The following is a 27,496-nucleotide window of genomic DNA, read 5'->3' as shown; positions in this document are numbered from 1 at the left end:
AACCGCTTTTTTGGTGCATCGTATAATGTGGCTTTATACTTGGCCCGTTCTATTTAAAATATTTATTGGAGCATTTTTATTTTTGTATTGCTTGTAACTGTTTCAGGTAATGCAAGTTATTGTGCTGTTAGTAGAATCCCTTGCATCACATTTTCATACTGGGCGAACAAAATACAAAAATACAATACAAAATATAACGTGTAAATTATTATATTTTTTTATACTTTATTTCAACAAGGAACACAGACTGAGACCAAGGTCTCTTTTACAGCTGGGCCCTGTGTATACATGTTTACACATACAGTTTAGGTACAATGATTAAAAAACTAAACAAGACAAACAAAACGATCACAGATAACACAAAAAAATACAGCAACAGATTACATTTACACATAGGGGAATAACCTAACAGCACAAGAACTTGCATTACACGAAACAGTTACAAGCAATACAAAAATAAAAATCCTCCAATAAATATTTAAAATGGGCAAGGGGGACAAGAGTCTTAAGTTTAAGTTTAGTCTGCAAGCTATTCCATAGGCAAGGAGCATAAAAGGAAAAGGCAGCCATACCCAACTCTGTGGAAATCGCATGGGCCTCAAGTGTAATCCATGCTTGAGACCTGGTTTTAGGAATTATAATTATAATATTGATGAATGATGATAAATAAGAAGGTAGCTTACTCAGAAGTGCTTTATAGACTGTGGTAAACCGTGGGGTGTTGGGTTGAGCGTGCAGAGATTGACACAGAGACAGGGAGGCTTTAGTCTGAAAAACAACTTTACTTAAGACAGAAAAAAATAACTTAGATTTGCTCGGTCTTCCTTCTCTCTTCTCTGGCGTCCGTCTCTCTCCCTTCTCTCCCGCGGTGTGCCATCGTGCTCCTTTTATTTAGCCTCCACGGCTGGTTGGCACTTTCCTCTAATTACCTCCACTTAGCTGTCCATGTCGGGGTGCCCAGCTCCCGTATTCCCAGCAGAGGGAGCCAACGTCGCCTCACGTACCTCCCCTCTATTACCATCCCCCGGGGTAGACCTCCTGGGATACCACAAGACAAATGGGGCAGCAGCATAGCCTAGTGGTTAGAGTGTTGGACTAGTAACCGAAAGGTTGCAAGATTGAATCCCTGAGCTGACAAGGTCTGTTGTTCTGCTCCAGAACAAGTCACTGTTCCTAGGCCGTCATTGAAAAAAATAATTTGTTCTTTAGTTAAAAAAATAAAGAGAGCATGTCGTTCTTGTCTCATGGACAGTGAAGTCCAACCCACATTTTGGGTTCTGTAGCTAGCATCCAGCGATTTAAGCGTTGATGCCGTAGCATGCATGTAAATAATATCCCCATAATCTATAACAGACATAAAAAGTAGCTTGCACAATTTGTCTTCTATATGTAGAGGACAAACATGTCCTGTTTCTATAGAGGAAGCCTGATTTTTAGCCGTTTACCAAGTTCATCAATATGCATTTTAAAAGACAGTTTATCATCCAACCATATCCCTAAGTATTTATATGCAGAGACCTGATTAATTCGAGAACCATCTAAGCTCGTAAGTGCAAGTGTATTTTCAACCAACTTTTTGAACCTATTAAAAATCATAAAATGTATTTTCTTTGCATTTAAAACAAGTTTCAGCTGTATAAAAGACCCTTGTAATATCTTAAAATCTGTCTCCAATAGTGATAATGCTTGGTCAGCTGTTGAAGCGACATGACAGTGTCATCAGCATATAAATGAATTTGACACTTTCTTATCTCATCACCGATATTGTTTATGTAGAGAGTGAACAGTAATGGACCAAGTATAGATCCTTGTGGGACCCCTTTAACCAACTCCAATGGCTCCGACTGGATGCTGTCGACTCTAACAGTCTGACTCCTATACTTTAGATAGTCATGAAACCAACAACAGGCATCCAATCCCAGTCCTATTGACGACAGTTTACACAAAAGTATCGCATGGTCTACAGTGTCAAAAGCTTTAGATAAATCTATGAACAAGACGGCACAGTACTTTCTATTGTCTAGGGCATTAGTAATATAATTTACAACACGTACAGTGGCCGTAATAGTACTGTGTTTAGGTCTAAAGCCAGATTGATTACTAGAAAGAGTATTGTTAACAGTTAAAATAGATCGTAGTTGCCTATTCACCAATTACTCTAGAATTTTTGCCAAACAGGAGAGCTTAGAGATGGGCCGATAATTATCCAATTCACTACCATCACCTCCCTTGAGGAGTGGTAAAACAAAAGCTGTTTTCCAAGATTCAGGAATCTATCCTATGACAAATGTTTGATTAAAGATATGCGTCACTACACCAGCAATAATAGGTGCCGCACACTTGAGTAAAAATGGATCCAGATTGTCAGCGCCTAATGATTTCTTAGAATCTATAGCAGATAGTGCAGATAAGACCTCATCTTCTGTGACTTTTTGAAAATTAAAAACCGGCTTACTGTTTTCCACATCAGCTGAAGGCCGAGGGACTGAAACAATAGACCGGTCAGGATCATGTTGGCCATTTTTTCTTTCAAAAAGAAAACCAGTAGAAATAAAATGCTTATTAAAAACATCACACATTTCAGTTCGGTCACTGATTCCGATGTAATTCCAGATTCCGATGTAATTTGCTTCGGCAGGGAAGTCAAGGAGTTTCCTCGTTTAAGTGAGTTGACAGTTTTCCAGAATTTAGCGGGATCACCAGCAGACTGTCATAGCATCAAGAAAATACCTAGATTTTGCCTTTTTTATTCCTCCGGTCCATTTATTTCTCAATTGCCTAAAAAGCAGCCAATCAGCTGTTTCACCAGTTTTCCTCGCCAAGGCATATGCTTGATTCTTTTGCAGAGAAATGATTTTCAAATCACAGGAGAACCAAGAATTAGTTCGATTTTTTACCCTAAGTCGCTTTAACGGGGCGTGTTTATCAGCCATGAAGGTAAAAATTGATGAAAAGAAAGAGAACGCTAAAACTGGGTCCATTATACAGTTTACGGATAAAAGCTCTGAATAATAAAGGTCATGGATAAAGGCTTGCTCTGAGAAGTGTTTATAGTTTCTCTCTAGGCAGAGTTGCAAAGAAAAAGCTGTATCTCAGACAGGCCAATAAAAATGTGGGCAAAAGAACACAGACACTGGACAGAGGAACTCTGCCTAGAAGGCCAGCATCCTGGAGTCATCTCTTCTCTGTTGACGTTGAGACTGGTGTTTTGCGGGTACTATTTAATGAAGCTGCCAGTTGAGGACTTGTGAGGCCATTCACAGTCTACATACATTACATTCTTGGATACAATATTGCAAAATTGGGAAAAAGGAAAATTACCCTACCACCTATTAGTCCTCTCTAAAATAAACACCACTCGTTTCACTATTTAACCCTACCTAGTCCTACTCCAGACCAACGATCTGAGATGACATATCACTACCACTCAACACCCCCTACAGCTGTTCTGCAGTAAATCCTCGCAATCCCAAGTACTTATCTGCCACTGCTACTACAACTTCTATTTTCTGTCACTTTCGATTAATTTCACAGACACAGGGAATCTTCCATTTCAACTGCTCCTCCTCAAAGCTTAATGGCACTCCCATTATCATTCCTTTCAACGGTGGCCTGCTATGGAGAGCAAAGCACATCAAGATTCTTGTCCCTAATCTCGAAATCCGGAGTGCCCTCTCTCACTGGGCGGAGGACACACAATAAATCATCACAAGTCCACTCTGAGTTACCTTGACCAACTCAACAGTCCCCAACCTGACACCACATATGGATCAACCAAACAGCAAGGATCCATTCTCTCTACAAATCTCACTCCCACTGGACCAAAATCATCCTTATCATCCTTGGGACGAGGCCCAAAATCAGTGATCCTCACTGCAGGTAGTTCACCCTCACTCTCAACAAGTTCCATCTCTGAACTACTAGAGCACGTATCCCTGTTTTTGCATTTGACGCCCACCTTCCTCACCTCACTACTTCCCTCTACACTCAACTTCTTCTCAGCAGTCGGTCAGCAAACCAATGTTAAAGGTGCATGCAGCAACCTACTGTGCTGGAGTGTGTGGTCAATCACAGTTTATATATATATATATATATAAAAAGAAAACCAGCCCCGTTGCGGACATCAACGTCTTGCTCCCAGACAAATTAAACAATTTCTTTGCTCGCTTTGAGGACAATACAGTGCCACTGACATGGCCCGCTACCAAAGCCTGTGGGCTCTCCTTTTCCGTGACCAATGTGAGTAAAACATTTAAACGTGTGAACCCTCGCAAGGCTGCCGGCCCAGACGGCATCCCTAGCCATGTCCTCAGAGTATGCGCAGACCAGCTGGCTGGTGTGTTTACGGACATATTCAACCAATCCCTATCCCACACTGTTGTCCCCACATGCTTCAAGATGGCCACCATTGTTCCTGTTCCCAATAAAGCTAAGGTAACTGAACTAAATGACTATCGCCCCATTGCACTCACTTCTGTCATCATGAAGTGCTTTGAGAGACTAGTCAAGAACCATATCACCTCCACCCTACCTGATACCCTAGACCCACTCCAATTTCTTTACCGCCTCAATAGCTCCACTGACGATGCTTTTGGGGCGATAGTCATTTAGTTCAGTTACCTTAGCTTTCTTGGGAAGAGGAACAATGGTGGCCATCTTGAAGCATGTGGGGACAACAGTGTGGGATAGGGTAAAGGAAGGAAACAACATCTTCACCCTGCTGATCCTCAACACTGGGGCCCCACAAGGGTCCGTTCTCAGCCCTCTCCTGTACTCCCTGTTCACCCATGACTGAGTGGCCATGCACGCTTCCAACTCAATCGTCAAGTTTGCAGACGACACTACAGTGGTAGGCCTGATTACCAACAACAACGAGACGGCATACAGGGAGGAGGTGAGGGCCCTCAGACTGTGGGGTCAGGAAAATAACCTCTCACTCAACGTCAACAAAACAAAGGAGATGATCGTGGACTACAGGAAACAGCAGAGGGAACACCCCCCATCCACATCGACGGGACAGTAGTGGAGAAGGTGGAAAGTTTTAAGTTTTAAGTTCCTCGGCTTACACATCACGGACAAACTGAAATGGTCCACCCACACAGACAGCGTGGTGAAGAAGGCGCAACAGCGCCTCTTCAACCTCAGGAGGCTGAAGAAATGTGCCTTGTCATCTAAAACACTCACAAACTTTTACAGATGCACAATCGAGAGCATCTTGCCGGGCTGTATCACCGTCTGGTACGGCAATTGCACCGCCCTCAACCGCAAGGCTCTCCCGAGGGTACTGCGGTCTGCACAACGTATTACCGGGGGCAAACTACCTGCCCTCTAGGACACCTATAGCACCCGATGTCACAGGAAGGCCAAAAAGATCATCAAGGACAACAACCACCCGAGCCACTGCCTGTTCACCCCGCTATCATCCAGAAGGCGAGGTCAGTACAGGGGCATCAAAGCTGGGACCGAGAGACTGTCAAACAGCTTCGATCTCAAGGCCATCAGACTGTTAAACAGCCATCACTAACATTGAGAGGCTGCTGTCAACATACAGACTCAATCTCTGGCCACTTAAATAAATGGACTTAATAAAGCTATCACTAGTCACTTTAAATAACAACACTTTAATAATGTTTACATATCTTACATTACTCATCTCATATGTATATACTGTATTCTATACCATCTACTGCATCTTGCCTATGCCGCACGCTATCGCTCATCCATCTATTTATATGTACATATTCTATTCATCCCTTTACATCTGTGTGTATTTGTGTGTATAAGGTAGTTGTAGTGAATTTGTTAGATTACTTGTTAGATATTACTGCATAGTCAGAACTAGAAGCACAAGCATTTCGCTACACTCACATTAACATCTGCTAACCATGTGTATGTAGACATCAAGTTTTTCCAACACTTTTGATGAACAGGGTAAAATAGAAATAGGCCTATAACAGTTAGGATCAGCTTGATCTTCCCCTTTAAATAAAGGACGAACCGTGGCTGCTTTCCAAGCAATGGGAACCTCCCCAGAAAGGAGAGACAGATTAAAAAGGTTGGAGATAGGCGTGGCGATGATAGGGGCAGCAACCTTAAAGAAGAAAGGGTCTAAAAAATCTGATCTAGATGTTTTTTTGGGGGTGAAGTTTCAGGAGTTCCTTTAGCACAGACTCAGTGACTGCCTGCAAGGAGAAACTTTGTAGCAGGCAAGGGAAAAAGAGGGAGGAGCATCGGGGATAGTCCCATTAGAAGGGTTGGGAGATGAGGAAATGTTGGATGGGCAAGGAGGCATGGCTGAGTCAAATAGGAATCCTGACTTAATGAAGTGGTGATTAAAGAGCTCAGCCATGTGCTTCTTGTCAATAACAACCACATCATCATTAAGGGACATGGGCAGCTGTGAGGAGGAGGGTTTATTCTCCAGGTCTTTAACCGTTTTCGAGAACTTCTTGGGGTTAGACCCACAGAGAGAGAACTGCTCCTTAAAGTAACTTACTTGACCCTCCCATCCCCAAAATCACTTTCAAATCACCCCCACCCCAGTCCAACCTCAATGACGCTACACTTCGATCTTTCCCTCTCTTCAGCATACTTACAACAATATAACAACCCATGCTCCACCGTTTCATGGACCATACAGTCCAGACACAAACCATTCACATGCTTGCCAACCAGATGTAATGACGAGTTCAATGTACAATGTCCTAAGCACAATTGAGCAAACACCACCTCTTCCTTCCTAATCTGACCTTTGAATCTTGGTCCACAACCTTTCTTTGGAGGGCATATAAATGCCGGCGCTTGGGCTCCGAGTCCCATCTTTTCTGCCACACATCTATCAAAATGACTCAGATCTAACATTTGGCCTCACCTCTACCCAGTGGAACATTAATATCAATTATATCTTGTTTCAAAGTTGTTTCAAAGTTTTCGCTAACTGGTCTACAATTTAATTTGCTGTAATTCTTCTTCTTCTTCTGTGGATTTTATATGGCAGTTGGCAATCAACTTCGAGGTGCATTATCAACTGGACTGGAGTGTGGACCAGAGACAGGGAATGTCTAAATTCTACCCATTATTCTCGTCTCCCAAAAGAAACGGAATACATAATTAAATACTACATCCCCTGAAGATTTCCTTAGCATTTTACTTAATCTTGGCTCTTCCACCCCATTACTCCTTAAATCTACCTTTCCCTCCATGTTTCTGGCACTAAGTGTGGTGTAATCTCTGGTAGGCCTACTCTTGAATACAGCAACAAATTGTAACACATGCATGATGATGCAGAGGTATACTTTTCCAGACAGACAAATATTATCAAATCATGAATTTAGTGAATTACAGCATATTGAAAAGCCTATAGTTAACAATAAAGAAAGATGAAGACCTTGTTGATGATGTGCTCCTGAGTGGCGCAGCGGTCTAAGGCACTACATTTCAGCGCAAGAGGCATCACTACAGTCCCTGGTTTGAATCCAGGTTGAATCAAATCTGGCCATGATTAGGAGTCCCATAGGGTGGTGCACAATTGGTCTAGGTTTGGCCGGGGTAGGCTGTCATTGTAAATAAGAATTTGTTCTTAACTGACTTGCCTGGTTAAAAATATATATTACTAGAGACCAGGTTCATGGAGGATTTAGTTTTATATTTACATGTTTCATTTAGGAGTATTAAACTGAATGTTTCCATTACATTTATGCATGCAGTTTAAAATGCTGATGAATCATCTATAAGTCTTTGCTAGGTAAAGCTCCGCCTTATCTCAGCTCACTGGTCTCGATAACAACACCCACCCGTAGCACGCGCTCCAGCAGGTATATCTCACTGGTTATCCCCAAAACCAACACCTCCTTTGGCCGCCTTTCCTTCTAGTTCTCTGCTGCCAATGACTGGAACGAATTGCAAAAATCGCTGAAGCTGGAGACTTATATTTCCCTCACTAACTTTAAACATCAGCTATCTGAGCAGCTAACCGATCGCTGCTGCTGTACATAGCCCATCTGTAAATAGCCCATCCAATCTACCTACCTCTTCCCCATATTATTTTTATTTACTTTTCTGCTCTTTTGCACACCAGTATTTCTACTTGCACATCATCATCTGCACATCTATCACTCCAGTGTTAATTTGCTAAATTGTAATTACTTCGCTACTAAGGCCTATTCATTGCCTTACCTCCTCACGCCATGTGCACACACTGTATATAGACTTTCTTTTTTTCTATTGTGTTATTGTAGGCTTGTTTATTCCATGTGTAACTCTGTGTTGTTGTTTGTGTCGCACTGCTTTGCTTTGTCTTGGCCAGGTCGCAGTTGTAAATGAGAACTTGTTCTCACCTAGCCTACCTGGTTAAATAAAGGTGAAATAAAAATAATAATAAAAAATGATTCATATGAGAAAAACGCAACGTTGTAACTTCATCACGTGTTATCGCGATAGCTTATGTTGCCTATGTGAGACTGCGAGGCGGACATCCGGTCTCTTTTCGGTGGCAGGCTGTTGTTGAGTCAGTTTTACAAAATGAAGGTAAGAGAAGTCAACTCATCTTCTAAATAACAAATCTCTCCCAGTTAATGTCCAGGCCTAATTGAAGTAGTCCATTCAAATATTATTAAACCGTATCTCGTTTAGTCAAATATTGCATCGTCTTTTAGGATGCATATAGATTTTGTTGCTAGCTAGCTATGGCTGACAACGTTAGTACGTGAACCTGAAAATATGTCCGTGTGCATGCATGTTTGCCGGGCGTCATTCATATAACGGCAACAAAGTATCTTATGCTGTTCTTGGGGGGGGATACGAATATTATCCTTGATGTGGGATTGTTCACACGTCCATTTTTCGCAACGTAGTCACCCTCAAGGCTACTTCCAGCCAGCTAACGTCAGCTTCCAACATCGCTTTTTAACTGCGTGTCATTTGATCGTTCCAAATAGTGTAGCTGCCGAATTAGTTTCCCGTGAATAAAATTCACGCGCATCCCGTGTTCTGTATAACTAATCTTGTTTCTAGGAAACTAGCCAACAAGAGTTAAACCAATTGCATTAACTAGCCAACATGCTAGTATCTGCCAATTGCCAGCATCCCGTTTACAGCTGCATCATGTTGAACTCAATTCAGAGGTCTCGCCATACTGACATGTGGTTAGGTTGCTGTAGTAGTTAATTATTCGACTCATCTAAATTTGTTATGGATGGGTAGCTTAGGTGCAAGGTGATCGTCTAGCAAGTAATCTGCCTGATGTACATTACTATGTCCTCAACTAGGAAAGCTTGCTACATCTGGTCAATCTACAACACTGATCTGTTTCAGCTGAATATCTCGTTTCCTGCCACTGGCTGTCAGAAGCTCATTGAAGTTGATGATGAGCGCAAGCTGCGAACCTTCTATGAGAAGCGTATGGCCACAGAGGTGGCTGCTGATCCCCTGGGAGATGAGTGGAAGGTAAGCTGTGGTCCCTAAGTAAGCTGCTCAGTTTTCAGATCCTTCTGTTTTTTTTATATTGTTAAATTAATTAGTCCCAAGCTAGTGATTGTGGTCTTCACTTTATGTCAAGCTCATTGACTAACTTTGGGTAATTTTGGAATAGTCAACTTAATGCCTTGGATCCCAGTGTCTTGAAACAGAATGTTGATACTGCTCATGTTCAACTCAACATGATCTTGCACACCTTAGTAGACCCTTTCTGGCTGGTCTAGCCTCAACGGGGGGACAGTGTTGTGCCACAGAAACTGCAGAGCTGCTTTACCAGATGCAACCTGACCCTCTGACCATGGCTGGTTGAACTGCATTGCTCTCCCAAGCCTTTGCCTATTACATTCCACTAAACAAATGTCTAACTGTTGTGTGATCAACAGGTCCTTGTACAGAACAAGTTTTTCTTACTTAATTTTGGCACTTCTCTCCCAGGGCTACATGGTGCGCATCAGCGGAGGCAATGACAAGCAGGGCTTCCCCATGAAGCAGGGTGTGCTGACCCACGGCCGTGTGCGCTTGCTGCTTGCCAAGGGCCATTCCTGTTATCGCCCCCGTAGGACAGGAGAGCGCAAACGCAAGTCTGTCCGTGGCTGCATCGTTGATGCCAACCTCAGTGTGCTGAACTTGGTTATCATCAAGAAAGGTATGGAGTTGTAATGATGGTAACCACTTGCTCTGGCACACCTTAGTAGACCCTTTCTGGCTGGTCTAGCCTCAAAGGGGGGACAGTGTTGTGCCACAGAAACTGCAGAGCTGCTTTACCAGATGCAACCTGACCCTCTGACCATGGCTGGTTGAACTGCAATGCTCTCCCAAGCCTTTCCCTGTTTAACATTTGGTTGTTTTGAAGGTTATACATTTTTTTATTAAACCTTTATTTTGACAGGGAAGTCCTACTGAGACTAGGGCCTGTATTTTAATTGCAAAAAAAAATATTTTTTACAGATGAGTCCTGCATCAAACACATACAATATACCTTATACAAAATGACAAAACATATTAAGGAAAACGACATGTGCATGTTTCACGACTATTTACCATTGAAACTACCTTGAACATCATCAGTGCTGTTCTGCTCCCGCTGCCAGCGCTTGGATGTGGTTAACCATTTGGGTGGTGATTCTGTATAGACTGTTTTGAATCTAGTGGCCTCACACTTTTTCCTCCATCTCCCAGGTGAGAAGGACATCCCCGGCCTGACCGACAGCACCGTGCCCCGCCGCTTGGGACCCAAGAGGGCCAGCAAGATCCGCAAGCTCTTCAACCTGGCCAAGGAGGACGATGTCAGGCAGTACGTTGTGAGGAGACCACTGACTAAAGAAGGTGAGGCCGACACTGCTTCTAAGTGGTTCTGTTAATTAATGGATTGGTAACAAGCTTAGCACATCGGTGCTTGTAAACTCTTGACTGTGATTTTTATTTTTAAAACTCCTAATATTTCTACTTGCCAAAGTTGTCTGGCACACCAGTAGACCCTTTCTGGCTGGTCTGTAGTCTCTAAGGGGGGACAGTGTTGTGCCACAGAAACTGCAGAGCTGCTTTGCCAGATGCAACCTTACCCTCTGACCATGGCTGGTTGAACTGCAATGCTCTCCCAATAAGTCGCCATTCAATAAGTGTATTGTCTAAAATCTGATTTGAGACAACTTATAATTTTGTGTGGGACATTTTAGAAATGAATGTCATATGTGAACATTGGTTGGGCAAATGAGTTGACACGCACAACATGGTCAAACTATTTGGGAATACTGGCTAGAATGAATAACAGCTACAACTCTCAATCGCTAAGCTGGACAGACATTTCATAAACATTGAAACCATAACTATTGTTCCCTTGTTCATGCTTTGTAGTAAATGCCACTGGTAACACCTCTCCTCCCCCACCTTTTGAAGGTAAGAAGCCCAGGACCAAGGCTCCCAGGATTCAGAGGCTGGTGACACCCCGTGTGCTCCAGCATAAGCGCCGTCGCATTGCCCTGAAGAAACAGCGCACACAGAAGAACAAGGAGGAGGCTTCCGAATACGCCAAGCTGCTGGCCAAGAGGATGAAGGTATGGAAAGGGAGACCACTAAGGCATTTAGCTATAATATTAGTCATCTGTTCTAATGTGTAATGAATTGCCCTGAATGTTGTGAATCCCATTCATTTTATTCCTACGATTGCAAGCGAGTTGATATGGTTGCAAGTTGATTCATAAAATGGTTACAATATTACAATTGAAATGTCCATAGGTGTAAAATCACCCATGAAGTCAGCAACATTGCCATTGAATAACTTTTAGTCTGTGGGAAGACTAACAAATCTCGTTTGTTTGTAGGAGGCTAAGGAGAAGCGCCAGGAACAGATCGCCAAAAGGCGCCGTCTCTCCTCCCTTAGGGCCTCCACATCCAAATCTGAGTCCAGCCAGAAGTGAAATGTGGAATTGAATTAAAAATGTTTTGCTGAATTGCTGTTTCTGGTTTCTTTATTCAGTGTTTCATACATCAAAAAGAATGTCCATGCCTGAAACACATCCTGATTGTATTTCTATTGATCAGTCACATCCCTAAGAGGCTCCATGGCTCTCAAAATGGCTAAATAATTGGTGAACACTAAAATCTAATCTGTAAAGGGGCTGTAGAGAACAATACTTGTGATGGTATGTTTTAATGACAGCCAAAAGGCAATCGTAAATAAATGTAGGTACCCACTGCTATGATCTGGAGGGGATTCTCATTACACTGGCCATCCTTTGGATGCCATGGTAATGAACAAAGATCGCATGACACTGTCATGCTAATGTGCCTGAAGCTGGGGCCAGACTGAAAAAAACGGTTTGTGTGTCAACATTGAACTGACTTGGAACTTTTGCATAGACATAACTACATTTCAGATTCTCTTCTGTTAAATTCAATTGTCCCCTTAGTGTTTCAATATTAGTCCTGCACGTCCACCGCCTGCTGAAACGGAGGATCTGAAAGTGGTGATGTTTGTGGACAAGAGACTAAGGCTGCTTTAAGTCAAGCAGTCCCATTCTGATCTTTTACAGTTGGTATTTTGACCAGATATACTGACTAGGGAGAAACTACTGGATGCTCTGGTAGAAAATTTGAGGAGGATGTCCTGAGGCATGGATAACATCCACAAAGAACAGGATGAAATTATTCTGTCAAATTAGGAATTAAAAAGGTTGGCAACTCTGGATCATTCATGCTGGTGTTGTATACCAATAGAGTATGATTTAATTTGAATGAGGTAACGGTCAAGTGGTACACAGTATTGTAGGAAGGATCCCATGGCTGCATTTTGTCTTTTCACGTTAGTAACAGGAATTCCTGGTTGTTTTGGAATTTCAGGAATTAGCCCTGTTATTCGTTTAATCTCAATCTCGTGGACAGACGCACGTAACAACTGGTGTTGTAGCATCGGTCAAGACTGTGATGTGACGATTAACGTGGAGCTTTGCTCCTGTGCGCAGATTTTTCAGCGCTGATCATTTTGCCTGGCTTGGTTAACAGGCTAGACCTTTGACGTAACCTCATTCCACTCCTTATCATGCAAAACAGTTTTGCATGACCGTGTATTTGCACCACTGGTGTAAAGTACTACATTCTTAAGGACTTATGAATGTTCTACTCTGATTTTACTGACCCAAAAGTACTCTACATTTTTTTATGCTTTCCACCACTGGTTTGCACCGTCAAATCGAGTGCTTATCAGTTGTTCATACACCTCTGGTGATAAGTGCATACTCAGAGAGAGAGCTGTGACTGTTCAGCTGAACTCCAGGCCTGCAGTTGATACAGGTTAGTTACTGTTTGGTATAGCACAGCGAATTTGACCAACCTTAAATTGGCAATACTATCTTCGTTCTCGATTCGGCCAAGCGTATCTTCTAAAATGTGTCCAGTTGCAGGTGGTGCATTTGAATTTAGAAAATGCTGTGTTAAAATAGGTAATCAACAATTGTACGCTGCCATCTTGTCTATTTAAAATCTTCTCTCATTGAGACGGGTGGGTCCACCCCAAAGTGCTGCATGTCATGATCAATGAGAGAAGATTTGAAATAGACAAGATGGCTGTGTACACCAGGCTTGAAAATTTTCCTGGCATTTTACATATGTCCCAGCCTGAGAATCAATCACTTTTCTTCTGGGTAACCCGGTATGTCATTCAAAAGCATAACGCATATAAATATGTCTGGAGGGCCTCCCGAGTGGCGCAAGGCACTGCATCGCAGTGCCACGAGATTCTGGGTTCGAATCCAGGCTCTGTCGCAGCTGGCCATGACCGGGAGACCCATGGGGTGGCGCACAATTGGCCCAGCGTTCTCCAGGTTAGGGGAGGGTTTGGCCGGCAGGGATGTCCTTGTCCCATCGTGCACTAGCGACTCCTGTGGCAGGCCGGGGGCAGTGCACGATGACACGGTTGCCAGGTGCACGGTGTTTCCGCAGACAAATTGGTGTGGCTGGCTTCTGGGTTGTGTCAAGAAGCGGTGGGGCTTGGTTGGGTTGTGTTTCGGAGGACGCACGGCTCTCGACCTTTGCCTCTCCCGAGACAGGGGCGGAAGATGCAGCGATGAGCCAAAAAATAAATGTCTGGATTTGATTAGAGCTTTGATCAACATGAAAATGCTAACCTGATGCTACCTGAGCCATATATAAAATACATTTTAGAAGCCCTACATTAATGACATGTAACGAGCCCAAGCCCAAAAAAAGATTACATGATTGTGCATTTGGAAAGTATTCAGACCCTTGCCTTTTTCCACATTTAGTTGCGTTACAGCCTCATTTCTAAAATAGATTAAATAAATAAAATCCTCAATGACAAAGCAAACAGTTTATTTATTTTTGCAAATGTATAAAAAGTAAAAACCAAAATATTTACATTAGTATTCAGACCCTTTGCTGTGAGACTCAATTGAGCTCAGGTGCATCCTATTTCAATTGATCATCCTTAATGTTTCTACAACTTGGAGTCCACCTGTGGTAAATTCAATTGATTAGACATGATTTGGAAAGGCACACACCTGTCTATATTGTTGACAGTGCATGTCAGAGCAAAAACCAAGCCGTGAGGTAGAAGGAATTTTCCGTAGAGCTCCCGAGACAGGATTGTGTCTAGGCACAGATCTGGGCAAGGGTACCAAAAAACTTCTGCAACACTGAAGGTCCCCAAGAACACAGTGGCCTCCATCATTCTTAAATGGAAGACGTTTGGAACCACCAAGACTTCCTAGAGCTGGCCCCCCGGCCAAACTGAGCAATTGGGGGAGAAAGGCCATTTTCAGTGTGGTGACCAAGAACTCGATTGGAGCTTTGTCAGAGCTCCAGAGTTCCTCTGTGGAGATGGGAGAACCTTCCAGAAGGGACAACCATCTCTGCTACTATCCACCAATCAGGCCTTTATGGTAGTGGCCAGGCGGAAGCGACTCCTCAGTAAAAGGCACATGACAGCACGCTTGGAGTTTGCCAAAAGGCAACAAGATTCTCTGGTCTGATGAAACCAAGATTGAACTCTTTGGCCTGAATGCCAAGTGTCACATCTAGAGGAAACCTGGCACCATCCTTACTGTGAAGCATGGTGGTGACAGAAACATGATGTGGGGATGTTTTTCAAAGTACAGAGAAATCCTAGATGAAAACCTGCTCAAGAGTTCTCAGGACCTCAGACTGGGGCTAAGTTTCACCTTCCAACAAGACAACCCTAAGTACACAGCCAAGACAAAGCAGGAGTGGCTTCGGGACAAGTGTCTGAATGTCCTTGAGTGGCCCCAATCAAACTCCTCTGGAGAGACCTGAAAATAGCTGTTCAGCGACGCACCCTATCCAACCTGACAGAGCTTGAGAGGAATGGGAGAAACTCCCCAAATACAGGTGTGCCAAGCTTGTAGCGTCATACCCAACAAGACTCGAGGCTGTAATCACTGCCAAAGGTTCTTCAACAAAGTACTGAGTAAAGGGTCTGAATTAGGGCTGGGCGATGTGGCCGAAATATCATATGGTATTTTTCAAATTTTGACCGTATTTTATGTTTTTGATTAAAAGTTCTAAATTTGCTTTATGAGTAGTGCGCGACCCTTGGGTGGCAACACATATATTCTAAATTATTTCAATGGGTCTTTCTCCATTTGGATTGTTTTATACTGTTCAATTCAACATCAACCTAAAATAATTTCCTTCACTCATTTGAGATCATTTCCACTGCCACAATATGGGCAAAAATACTAGACTTTATTTTTAACCAAATGTTGCGATTTAGATAAACACTTGGGTGAACTTTTGGAATTATGGAAATATAATGTTTATTATAATTCTATAGTTAGAATTTAAATAATAGTGGGCACTTTGAATACAGTGTTTGACATGACGAATGAAAATGCCATGGACGAGTTATTAGCTAGCCAGCTAACTAGCGATTAGCATTAGTGGCTAACACGATTTAGCTTAACTTGCTAAGAAAATACAAACTAGCTGTTTGCAACACAAAACTAATATTGTAATTATAGAACGCTTGTGGATTTATATTAAATGGAAACAACATTGTTGCATGTGCTGCATTGACCATGCAGACTGAACGAAAGTGTCTCGTGGTCAAGCAACAACATATGCGTTCCTTGAATGACGGGGTGGGACTAGGTCTGTGTGGAAGCGGCATGGAGAGAGAGCGGAGTAAACTATAAAAATGGACGTTACACACGGCGTATCACATTTAACAAACCAAACATTAAAATACCGTTGTTTTTGCTTTGTCATTATGGGGTATTGTGTGTAGATTGAGAAAAAAATACAATTTAATCAATTTTAGAATAAGGCTGTAAAGTAACAATATGTGGAAAAAGTCAAGGGGTTTGAAGTTCCGTTGTTCCCCCTGTCCTGTCCCTGAATCACTGCCTGGAGCAGCGGAAGCCTCAAGTACATTTCCTGAGCGGCCTGGTCAGAAGTCTCCAGAACAAAACATTTCTTGGAATCTTGATCAATGTGAAAATAGCCAGGACACAAGATGGAATCACTGCTCCTTTCCAGATCCAGTCTACCTCAAAGCAGCTGCCTTGGATCTAGCTTTTTCTCTGTGAGTGGAGCACCATGTGCTGGTCAAGGAGGAGGTGGCACAAAGAGTGAAAGGTAACTTGTTATCATAATTTAATCCAATTGACTGCAACAATAATACTTTTTCAGTTTAACCCACTGCATCACCAATACTGGCCTTTTTGTTTCTGCTTTTACATGTTTTCCCAGAACTGATTCTGCAAGATGCTGCAGGGACTGAGCAAGCTGTGCCTCTTGTTGATGAGGAAGAGCGAGAGGACCATAGTCTTGGACAAGAAGGGCTGTTTGCAACATACTGTAAGAGGCAGAAGAAAGCTGTTGGGACCACCCCAGCTAAGTCACTACCTTGACATATGCGAAGGACAGAATGCCCTCTTGTTCTGGGCAATGAACATGAAGGCTCTTCCTTCACTGTCCCGAGTGGCCATCAGGGTCTTGGCAGTGCCTGCCTTCAGTGCTCCGGTGGAGCGTGTCTGCAGCCATGGTGTCATCGTGCACAAATGACTGACAGACTTATCGATTTGGTCTTTTGCAAATGCAGTGCATCATAGGGCCCGGAGATAAGAGGAAAAAATTCAACTGTTTATGCATTACACACACACGTAGTCTCCATGTTCAGGTTTTATCTCCCATCTTTGAGATCTGTATTTCTCTCAGACATTCAGGCCAGTGTTGAAATTGTAGGCCTACCCGAAGTTCAGTAGCAGTTGTTTTGATGTACCTTTTAATAAATGTATGGCAGGATTGTTTTAGGTGCCTAGAGTATATCTGGAGAGAGAGGGAGAGCACTACAATATTTTGTTTTATTGATGTCTTTCTCATGGCTACCCATGTATTTCCATGGAAAAGCATTCATGATTTGTATATACTAACTTACTCGTTAAAAATATGAAATTGTATTAAATTTGGTGAAGAGCACATTGACTTGTTTAGGACTCGAAACTTGACTTGTCGGTCTTTACTTCAGACTTGACTTGGGACTTGAGTGCTAAGACTTGAGACTTACTTGACTTGTAAAACAATGACTTGGTCCCACCTCTGCCATTTACTGAGGTAAAAGGTATGAGACTTCAAGAATGGAATACTTTCAACTTGGCATTAAGTTTACACCCAAGACACCTAAAATAATTGTGACATTCACAGCACATAGATACCAATAGCAGAACGGCTTGATGCCTATTGAAAGTTTATTTACAGTTTGACTAATTCCCATGAAGAGTGGTAGAATTAAACAGATTAGACAACTCTAGATCGTACAAATGGGGTAAATAACTTTTTCCATCATCAGTTGAACATAACCAAGTATGCCATACTACAGAAGATAGGATGATTCGGATGAAGAACCACAAGGTCAATGTGCATTTCATGAAATGGAGATAAACATGCATCATTACATCATTATTAAAAATGAATAAAAACTAAATAGTGTAATATTTGGCAAGTATCTTTCAACTATGCTAATGTGGAATACAAAAACATTTAATTATTCTAAAATGGAACAATATGCACAAAGGCCTATATGGTTCTTCACTGCGAGGATTCAATTAGGCAACATGAATTATAGCTTCCAACTATCTTCTTTCGTGACCTTTGGATGCCAAAAAAAAAATATATATATATTTTTTGCCAACGGTACTCACCGTGACGTCAAAGCAAAGACAGCGGGTGTTCAAAACCTGCTAATATACAAACACTTTAAAAAAAAGTCAGTGACAGCATCCATAGCGCTTCCAAAATCTCAATCTAAGGAATTTAACCAGAAATCCATTTCAGCCACTCAGGCACACGATCCAAGTAAAAGGCAGCCGAGTCGCATTGGAACGTAGATCCAGGTATCCGGCCCAAAGGACCGCTTCAGCACAGCAGTTAGCATTGTAAGTTGAGAGAATAAAAAATGTATATGCAGATTGTGCATGTATCCAGAGGGGCCTGGGGTTAGAGGTGAGGGGGCTTATGAGGTCTGGCACTGGACCCCACCAGCAGATGGGTAGTCATCCTCCACCATGTAGTGGTATTGACTGCGTCTTACTCTGGCCGGGTCGCAGTCTTCCAGGTCGGCGTAGATGTAGAGGTTGTCGTCCATACTCTCGGGCTGCTCCGCCTCACTCTTGGCAGGAAGGTAGTGCTCTAGCTCCTTCAGCTTGTGCTTGGGGAGGAAGTTGGCTGCGGGGAATACCACCTTTGGAAAAAACAAAACAAAAAGGAAAATGGTTTTAATTTCTACACCATAACTTTTTCTTGAAATGTCATGAAATTAAGAACCAACTGAAACAGTAACAAAGCAACACAAACATGGCACGAGTTAACACAGGTTACAAAGTGCAGACTTTATAGTGTCAATTACATAATCACAATAAAAGTGCTACTACAAAATGGCCACTGGCCAGTAGTTTTCCAGTGGTTTAATAAAACAACAATACTGTCTGCGGCAGTTTAAAACTGAGGGAGTGAATTAGGATACCATTTTTTAAATATATATTTTTTAAAATATCTTTTAGCTTACGGCACTTGGTATTCCCAGATGGTCTCCAATCCCAGTATTAACCAGACCCTGTGTTCTCCCCGAATTTGGTCCCTTGGCTCATCTCTGCAAGTCCTCAATGGGCTTGGGAGAAGCGAAGGTCGAGTCATGCGTCCTCCGAAACATGTCCCGCCTGGCCGCCTACTTCTTATCACACTGCTCGCTTGACCCGAATGTCATCCACACCAATGTGTCGGAGGAAACACCATTCGACTGACGACCGAGCAGAGTTAGCTCGCAGGCGCCCATCATAAGGAGTGGCTAGAGCACGATGAGCCAAGGAAAGCACACTGGCCAAAACCTCCCCTACCCTGGACGGCCCTGGGCCAATTGTGCGCCATCCTGTAGGGGTCACAGCCTAATTAGGACGCCATTTCAATAAGATAACCCAATATAAACTCAGCAAAAAAATAATCGTCCCTTTTTCAGGACCCTGTCTTTCAAAGATATTTCATAAAAATCCAAATAACTTCACAGATCTTCAAGGGTTTAAACACGCTTGTTCAATGAACCATAAACAATTAATGAAGACACAGCTTACAGACGGTAGGCAGTTAAGGTCACAGTTATGAAAACTTAGGACACTAAAGAGGCCTTTCTACTGACTCTGAAAAACACCTGCTCATCTGCGTGAAAGTGCCTTAGGCATGCTGCAAGGAGGCATGAGGACTGCAGATGTGGCCAGGGCAATACATTGCAATGTCCTTACTGTGAGACGCCTAAGATAGCGATACAGGGAGACAGGACGGACAGCTGATCGTCCTCGCAGGGGCAGACCACGTGTAACAACACCTGCACAGGATCGGTACATCTGAACATCACACCTGCAGGACAGGTACAGGATGGCAACAACAACTTCCCAAGTTACACCAGGAACGCACAATCCCTCCATCAATGCTCAGACTGTCCGCAATAGGCTGAGAGAGGCTGGATAGAGGGCTCGTAGGCCTGTTGCAAGGCAGGTCCTCACCGGCAACAACGTCGCCTATGGGTACAAACCCACCGTTGCTGGACCCAGACAGGACTGGCAAAAAGTGCTCCTCACTGACGAGTCGCGGTTGTCTCACCAGGGGTGATGGTCGGTTTTGCATTTATCGTCGAAGGAATGAGCGTTACACCGAGGCCTGTACTCTGGAGCAGGATCGATTTGGAGGTGGAGGGTCCATCATGGTCTGGGGCGGTGTGTCACAGCATCATCGGACTGAACTTGTTGTCATTGCAGGCAATCTCAACGCTGTGCGTTACAAGGAAGACATCCTCCTGCCTCATGTGGTACCCTTCTTGCAGGCTCATCCTGACATGACCCTCCAGCATGACAATGCCACCAGTCATACTGCTCGTTCTGTGCATGACAGAAATGTCAGTGTTCTGCCATGGCCAGCGAAGAGCCCGGATCTCAATCCCATTGAGCACCTCTGGGACCTGTTGGATCGAAGGGTGAGGGCTAGGGCCATTCCCCCCAGAAATGTCTGGGAACTAGCAGGTGCCTTGGTGGAAGAGTTGGGTAACATTTCAAAGCAAGAACGGGCTAATCTGGTGCAGTCCATGAGGAGGAGATTCAATGCAGCTGGTGGCCACACCAGATACTGACTGTTACTTTTGATTTTGATCCCCCGTTTGTTCAGGGACACATTATTCCATTTCTGTTAGTCACATGTCTGTGGAAATTGTTCAGTTCATGTCTCAGTTGTTGAAACTTATGTTCAAACATGTTAAGTTTGCTGAAAATAAACGCAGTTGACAGTGAGAGGTTTCTTTTTTTGCTGAGTTTATATACACACTGTGGTGAGGATGATGAGCATGCAGATGAGCTTCCCTGAGACAGTTTCTGACAGTTTGTGCAGAAATTCTTCAGTTGTGCAAACCCAGTTTCATCAGCTGTCTGGGTGGCTGGTCTCAGACAATCCCGCATGTGAAGAAGCTGGATGTGGAGGTCCTGGGCTGGCGTGGTTACACCTGCGGTTGTGAGGGCCAGTTGGAAGTACTGCCACATTCTCTAAAATGACATTGGAGGTGACTTATGGTAGAGAAATTAACATTAAATTCTCTGGCAACAGCTTTGGTGGACATTCCTGCAGTCACCATGCCAATTGCACGCTCCCTCAAAACTTGAGACATCTGTGGCATTGTGTGGTGACAACTGCATATTTTAGTGGGCTTATATTGTCCCCAGCACATGGTGCACCTGTGTAAAGATCATGCTTATTGATATGCCACACTTGTCAGTTGGATAGATTATCATGGCAAAGGAGAAATGTTTACTAACAGGAATGTAAACAAATTTGTGCACAAAATTTGAGAGAAACAAGCTTTGTGTGTATGGAACATTTCTGCAAACTTTTATTTCAGCTCATGAAACATGGGACCAACACTTTACATGTTATGTTTATATTTTGTTCAGAATAAATACTAAATAGTTCAACATCTACAGTATCAAGTTCTGAATGTTGTGTGTGTTTTACCGAAAAGAGGAGAATGAGGCGTCCCTTTTCAAACGGTCGGCGGTGTATGGGCATCCCCTCATTCAGGACACACTTCTTGTCGCCAGGTTTGATCAATTCCCCTGCAAAGGTAAAACATTGATAGTTTTTAGAAACTATCAACTTGTGCGGTCACAATACCAACATTTTACTAAACCGAGTAGTATAGCGATACCATTGGGAAAAAATTCTGAGTGGCCTAGCATCCTGTTCGCCCCCCGGACACTTGTTTTTGTTCCCAAAAACACTGTCACTGATATTCACACTTCTAATCAATACAACACAATGAATTAACTTCACACTGTTCACTGCATAATAGAATACTGCATAGAATGTCTGATTATCTCATATTTGCAAAGGCCTACCTCTAATCTGGCTGGAGCAATGGGAGGAAGGAATATACTCTACATGCATAATGATGTGCATGTCAAATAAAATCTAATATTATTTGTCACATGCGCCGAATACAACAGGTGGAGACCTTAGCGTGAAATGCTTACTTACAAGCCCTTAAGCCCTGAACCAACAATGCAGTTCAAGAAAAAGAGTTAAGAAAATATTTACTAAATAAAACAGAAAATAAATAAACAATAAAATGACATATCAATAACGAGGCTATATATAGGGGGTACCGGTTCTGAGTCAATGTGCAGAGGTACAGGTTAGTCGCGGTAGTTTGTACATGTAGGTAGGGGTAAAGTGACTATGCATAGATAATTAACAGCGAGTAGCAGTAGTGTAAAAACAAGGGGTGGCCAATGTAAATAGTCCTGGTGGCCATTTGATTAATTGTTCAGCAGTCTTATAGTTTGGGGGTAGAAGCTGTTAAGCCTTTTGGACCTAGACTTGGCGCTCCGGTACAGCTTGCCATGCGATACACAAGTATATTGAAATGTAGAAAGTACATATTGCTCTACATTGTGGGTGTATGTCTGTGTGTCTGTGTCTCTATAATTATTACCTAATTGTTTACATGTATTTTCTATCTAAAATGGAATGGACAAAACCTCACCATAGGCACTATTTCTATATATAATATGTGTGTCTGTGTCTCTATAATTATTACCTAATTGTTTACATGTATTTTCTATCTAAAATGGAATGGACAAAACCTCACCATAGGCACTATTTGTATATATAATATGTGTGTCTGTGTCTCTATAATTATTACCTAATTGTTTACATGTATTTTCTATCTAAAATGGAATGGACAAAACCTCACCATAGGCACTATTTGTATATATAATATGTGTGTGTGTCTTTATTTCACAGTCCCAGTGATTCTGATTGGGAGCCAATCTGCAAATCCCCCACTGAAGCTGGTCCATCCAGCTGGACCCCTGCTGTTTCCGGCACCACACCTACCCCCGCCCGGCCATCAAGGGGTGGTAAGCCAGCGGCAAAGAAGCGGAGGAAGGGCAGCGTGGAACCGTCCAGAGCGTCCAGCGTGGAACCTGCCAGAGCGGAGGAGGACCGTTGGCACTCTGTTCTGGAGAAGGATGTGGCCCCACCATCTCCACTTTTCCGCCCAAAACGCCCAGTAGGCCCTCAATTGGACCTGACTTCCAAATACACCCCCATGCAACTTTTCCAGTTGTTCTTCACCTCGGCAGTTGTTGATGCCCTGGTGATGAACACAAATAAATATGGCGCTAAGAAACAGGAAGGCAAGACAGAGACATGGAAGGCCATTTCCATTTCAGATCTGTTTTGCTACCTTTCTATGGTCATCTACATGGGGGTGGTGAAGTTGAAAACCCTGAAAGACCACTGGAAAACTGCACCCCTCTATCAACTGCCTTTCCCCTCAACGGTCATGTCTAGGAAAAGGTTTCTGACAATTTCATGGGCGCTTCACATCAGTGACCCAGAAGTTCATAAGGACAACGAGACGAAACGAGGCACGGCAGGGTTTGATAAGCTCTGCAAGATCAAACCTCTCTACCACGATATCGTTGAGGCATGCAAGACTTATTTTCAGCCCGCCCAGAACCTTTCCATAGATGAGAGAATGGTAGCCTCAAAGGCCAGAATTGGCCTAAAACAGTACATGCGCAACAAACCGACAAAACGGGGTTACAAGCTGTTTGTTTTGGCCGATTCTGCGTGTGCATACACGTGCAATTTTTTTGTCTATGAGGGGAAGAACACTTGTGCGAGCGGTAAGGGACTCAGTTATGACTCTGTGATGCAGTTATTAGATTTACAGCTGCTGGGGAAGGGCTACAAACTATTTGTAGACAACTTCTACACAAGCCCTACCCTGTTCACAGACCTGAGGAAGCTGGAGATGTGGGCCTGTGGCACCATTCGGACCAACAGAGTGGGCTTTCCAAAAACCAGGGTGAACGACATGCCTAAGCGGGCTGAGCGGGGTACCATGAGATGGATCCGTAAAGATGGGCTGCTCTTTGTGAAGTGGATGGACACTCGAGAGGTAGTCATGCGCTCCACTATTCACAAGTCCTTCGGTGGGGATCACGTTGTTCGACGTTTGAAAGGTCCTACAGGCGCTTGGACCGCCAGAAATGTCCCCATTCCAGCTGCTGTGAAGGATTACAATAAGAGCATGGGAGGTGTAGACCTGTCGGATGCGCTGATAGGATACTATAATGTTCTTCACAAAACCATGAAATGGTACAAAACTTTGTTTTATCATTTTATTGACATTGCTGTGGTGAATTCCTTCATCCTCCAGAAGGAAATGGCCAAGAACTGTGGACAACCCCCAATCTCACAGCTAGCCTTCAGGGAGCTGCTCATCCAGGAGCTTGCTAACTACAGCAAGAACACTGTAGCACCTTCTGTCCCCTCTACCTCTGTCCCTTCTGCTCCAACCAGCGGTACGCACATGCTGAAATTCATCATTGCAGGCAGGGATGTGCCTCAGGGGAAAAAAAGGCTCAGTAGGGCGGCTTCGTTGTGCCCTGTGCCATAAGAAGTCCCCTGTCACCTGCACCACCTGTGCTGTGACCCTCTGTTTCACACCAGAGAGAGACTGCTATGGGATATGGCATCAGGAGCGCAACATTGTGTAGAGGACTGAGAGTCTTCACATGATTGAACATTGAAGTGTAAATAGTTACCCTTGTTAATTTATTTTTTATTTTTAATATTCATTTTTTTGTTGTTGAATTTTTCAAATATATATTTTTTGGGGGTATGTTAGAATAATTGTTTTGTATTTTGTATATAGTTATTTGTATCATTGTATCATTGTACCAATTCGGCCACTTGGGTACATTTGGGAAACTTGTGAGGGACACCTGGTTGACTTCATGCTCAATGGCATGTACCTCACTCATTCCTGAAGGTATCCATCTGAAACTTTGGTCAAATACTGTTGCCTACTTATGTTCTGATTTGAAATGATCCCCAGTATCATAAATGAATGTTTGGCCTTTCTTGTTGATTTTTAAAGATGCAACAACAGTAAAAGAACAAAAAACGTCTGTTGATTTTCTTCTACCAGATCTGATTGTATTATATTCTCCTACATTCAATTCACATTTACACAAACTTCAGAATGTTTCCTTTCAAATGATACCAAGAATATGCATATCCTTCCTTCTAGGCCTGAGCTACAAGCAGTTAGATTAGGGTATGTTTTGAGGCGGAAATTGAGTAAAGGGGGGGGCAGTCCCAAACAGGTTAATGAATCTGCTAACTTCTGACATTTTTTACCGAAGCAAGAAAAACAGGCGAAGGGTTACAAAAATAGCTCTAGTTAAAGATTGCTAGCCCCGATTTGAAATCCGACTTCGTGCTTGAAAAGCAGAAGAGTAGGGGAAGATTTTATATAGCAAAAAAAAATATCTGTAAAATGTTGGGAAAGGGGTCAAAACGGCAGTTGTTTGGGAAAGTTTAAAAAACACATGGTAGTGCATTTAGTAAAACTGCTGTAACGTAAGTTCCATACTGAATAAACCTTCTCCGCATTTGACAAGCAGAGAAGTAGAGGGAAGTTTTAATCCAATATATTTTTGTCAAACTCTTTGGTTTAGTGGTCAAAATGATAGTTGTTTTGAATTTAATGAATCTGCTAACTTCTGACATTTTTTACCGAAGCCAGAAAAACAGGCGAAGGGTTACAAAAATAGCTCTAGTTACAGATTGGTAGACCCGATTTGAAATCCGACTTGTTGCTTGAAAAGCAGAAGAGTAGGGGTAGATTTTATATAGAAAACTGTAAAATGTTGGGAAAGGGGTCAAAACGGCAGTTGTTTGTGAAAGTTGTTTTGAATTTAATGAATCTGCTGACTTCTGACATTTTTTACCGAAGCCAGAAAAACAGGCGAAGGGTTACAAAAATAGCTCTAGTTACAGATTGGTAGACCCGATTTGAAATCCGACTTGTTGCTTGAAAAGCAGAAGAGTAGGGGTAGATTTTATATAGAAAACATTGTTTTCTGTAAAATGTTGGGAAAGGGGTCAAAACGGCAGTTGTTTGTGAAAGTTGTTTTGAATTTAATGAATCTGCTAACTTCTGACATTTTTTACCGAAGCAAGAAAAACAGGCGAAGGGTTACAAAAATAGCTCTAATTACAGATTGGTAGACCCGATTTGAAATCCGACTTGTTGCTTGAAAAGCAGAAGAGTAGGGGTAGATTTTATATAGAAAACATTGTTTTCTATAAAATGTTGGGAAAGGGGTCAAAACGGCAGTTGTTTGTGAAAGTTTAAAAAAACACATGGTAGTGCATTTAGTAAAACTGCTGTAACGTAAGTTCCATACTGAATAAACCTTCTCCGCATTTGACAAGCAGAGAAGTAGAGGGAAGTTTTAATCCAATATATTTTTGTCAAACTCTTTGGTTTAGTGGTCAAAATGATAGTTGTTTTGAATTTAATGAATCTGCTAACTTCTGACATTTTTTACCGAAGCCAGAAAAACAGGCGAAGGGTTACAAAAATAGCTCTAGTTACAGATTGGTAGACCCGATTTGAAATCCCACTTGTTGCTTGAAAAGCAGAAGAGTAGGGGTAGATTTTATATAGAAAACTGTAAAATGTTGGGAAAGGGGTCAAAACGGCAGTTGTTTGTGAAAGTTGTTTTGAATTGAATGAATCTGCTGACTTCTGACATTTTTTACCGAAGCAAGAAAAACAGGCGAAGGGTTACAAAAATAGCTCTAGTTACAGATTGGTAGACCCGATTTGAAATCCGACTTGTTGCTTGAAAAGCAGAAGAGTAGGGGTAGATTTTATATAGAAAACATTGTTTTCTGTAAAATGTTGGGAAAGGGGTCAAAACGGCAGTTGTTTGTGAAAGTTTAAAAAAACACATGGTAGTGCATTTAGTAAAACTGCTGTAACGTAAGTTCCATACTGAATAAACCTTCTCCGCATTTGACAAGCAGAGAAGTAGAGGGAAGTTTTAATCCAATATATTTTTGTCAAACTCTTTGGTTTAGTGGTCAAAATGATAGTTGTTTTGAATTTAATGAATCTGCTAACTTCTGACATTTTTTACCGAAGCCAGAAAAACAGGCGAAGGGTTACAAAAATAGCTCTAGTTACAGATTGGTAGACCCGATTTGAAATCCGACTTGTTGCTTGAAAAGCAGAAGAGTAGGGGTAGATTTTATATAGAAAACTGTAAAATGTTGGGAAAGGGGTCAAAACGGCAGTTGTTTGTGAAAGTTGTTTTGAATTTAATGAATCTGCTGACTTCTGACATTTTTTACCGAAGCCAGAAAAACAGGCGAAGGGTTACAAAAATAGCTCTAGTTACAGATTGGTAGACCCGATTTGAAATCCGACTTGTTGCTTGAAAAGCAGAAGAGTAGGGGTAGATTTTATATAGAAAACATTGTTTTCTGTAAAATGTTGGGAAAGGGGTCAAAACGGCAGTTGTTTGTGAAAGTTGTTTTGAATTTAATGAATCTGCTAACTTCTGACATTTTTTACCGAAGCAAGAAAAACAGGCGAAGGGTTACCAAAATAGCTCTAGTTACAGATTGGTAGACCCGATTTGAAATCCGA

General features: G+C 42.5%; 2 protein-coding genes across 2 annotated transcripts; one reads left to right on the top strand and one right to left on the bottom strand.

The window, feature by feature from the left end:
* The first annotated feature begins 8,450 nt into the window (after positions 1–8,450).
* Positions 8,451–11,924, top strand: LOC120035117 (40S ribosomal protein S6). Its single transcript, XM_038981911.1, has 6 exons — positions 8,451–8,526; positions 9,313–9,444; positions 9,910–10,120; positions 10,654–10,800; positions 11,371–11,528; positions 11,796–11,924. Exons 1-6 carry the CDS (start codon positions 8,521–8,523, stop codon positions 11,889–11,891), a joined length of 750 nt encoding a protein of 249 aa, XP_038837839.1. The 5' UTR covers positions 8,451–8,520; the 3' UTR covers positions 11,892–11,924.
* A 5,747-nt stretch (positions 11,925–17,671) lies between these two features.
* Positions 17,672–21,593, bottom strand: LOC120035128 (dnaJ homolog subfamily A member 1-like; the record flags this gene model as incomplete). The annotated part of the gene is made up of 2 exons (XM_038981922.1): positions 17,672–18,688; positions 21,493–21,593. Coding segments are annotated over 2 exons (329 nt in total), but the record flags the coding sequence as incomplete, so codon positions are not given.
* Between the last annotated feature and the right edge of the window lie 5,903 nt (positions 21,594–27,496).

This window comes from Salvelinus namaycush, chromosome 42, assembly GCF_016432855.1.
Source record: "Salvelinus namaycush isolate Seneca chromosome 42, SaNama_1.0, whole genome shotgun sequence".
NCBI classification, from domain to species: domain Eukaryota; kingdom Metazoa; phylum Chordata; class Actinopteri; order Salmoniformes; family Salmonidae; genus Salvelinus; species Salvelinus namaycush.
This window is presented reverse-complemented; position numbering and strand designations above follow the sequence as displayed.

Excerpts from the sequence above, each read along its gene's own strand:
- LOC120035117 (XM_038981911.1), top strand. Across the intron at positions 9,445-9,909 it reads CCCTGGGAGATGAGTGGAAG|GGCTACATGGTGCGCATCAG; the intron begins GTAAGCTGTGGT and ends CTTCTCTCCCAG. Across the intron at positions 11,529-11,795 it reads TGCTGGCCAAGAGGATGAAG|GAGGCTAAGGAGAAGCGCCA; the intron begins GTATGGAAAGGG and ends GTTTGTTTGTAG.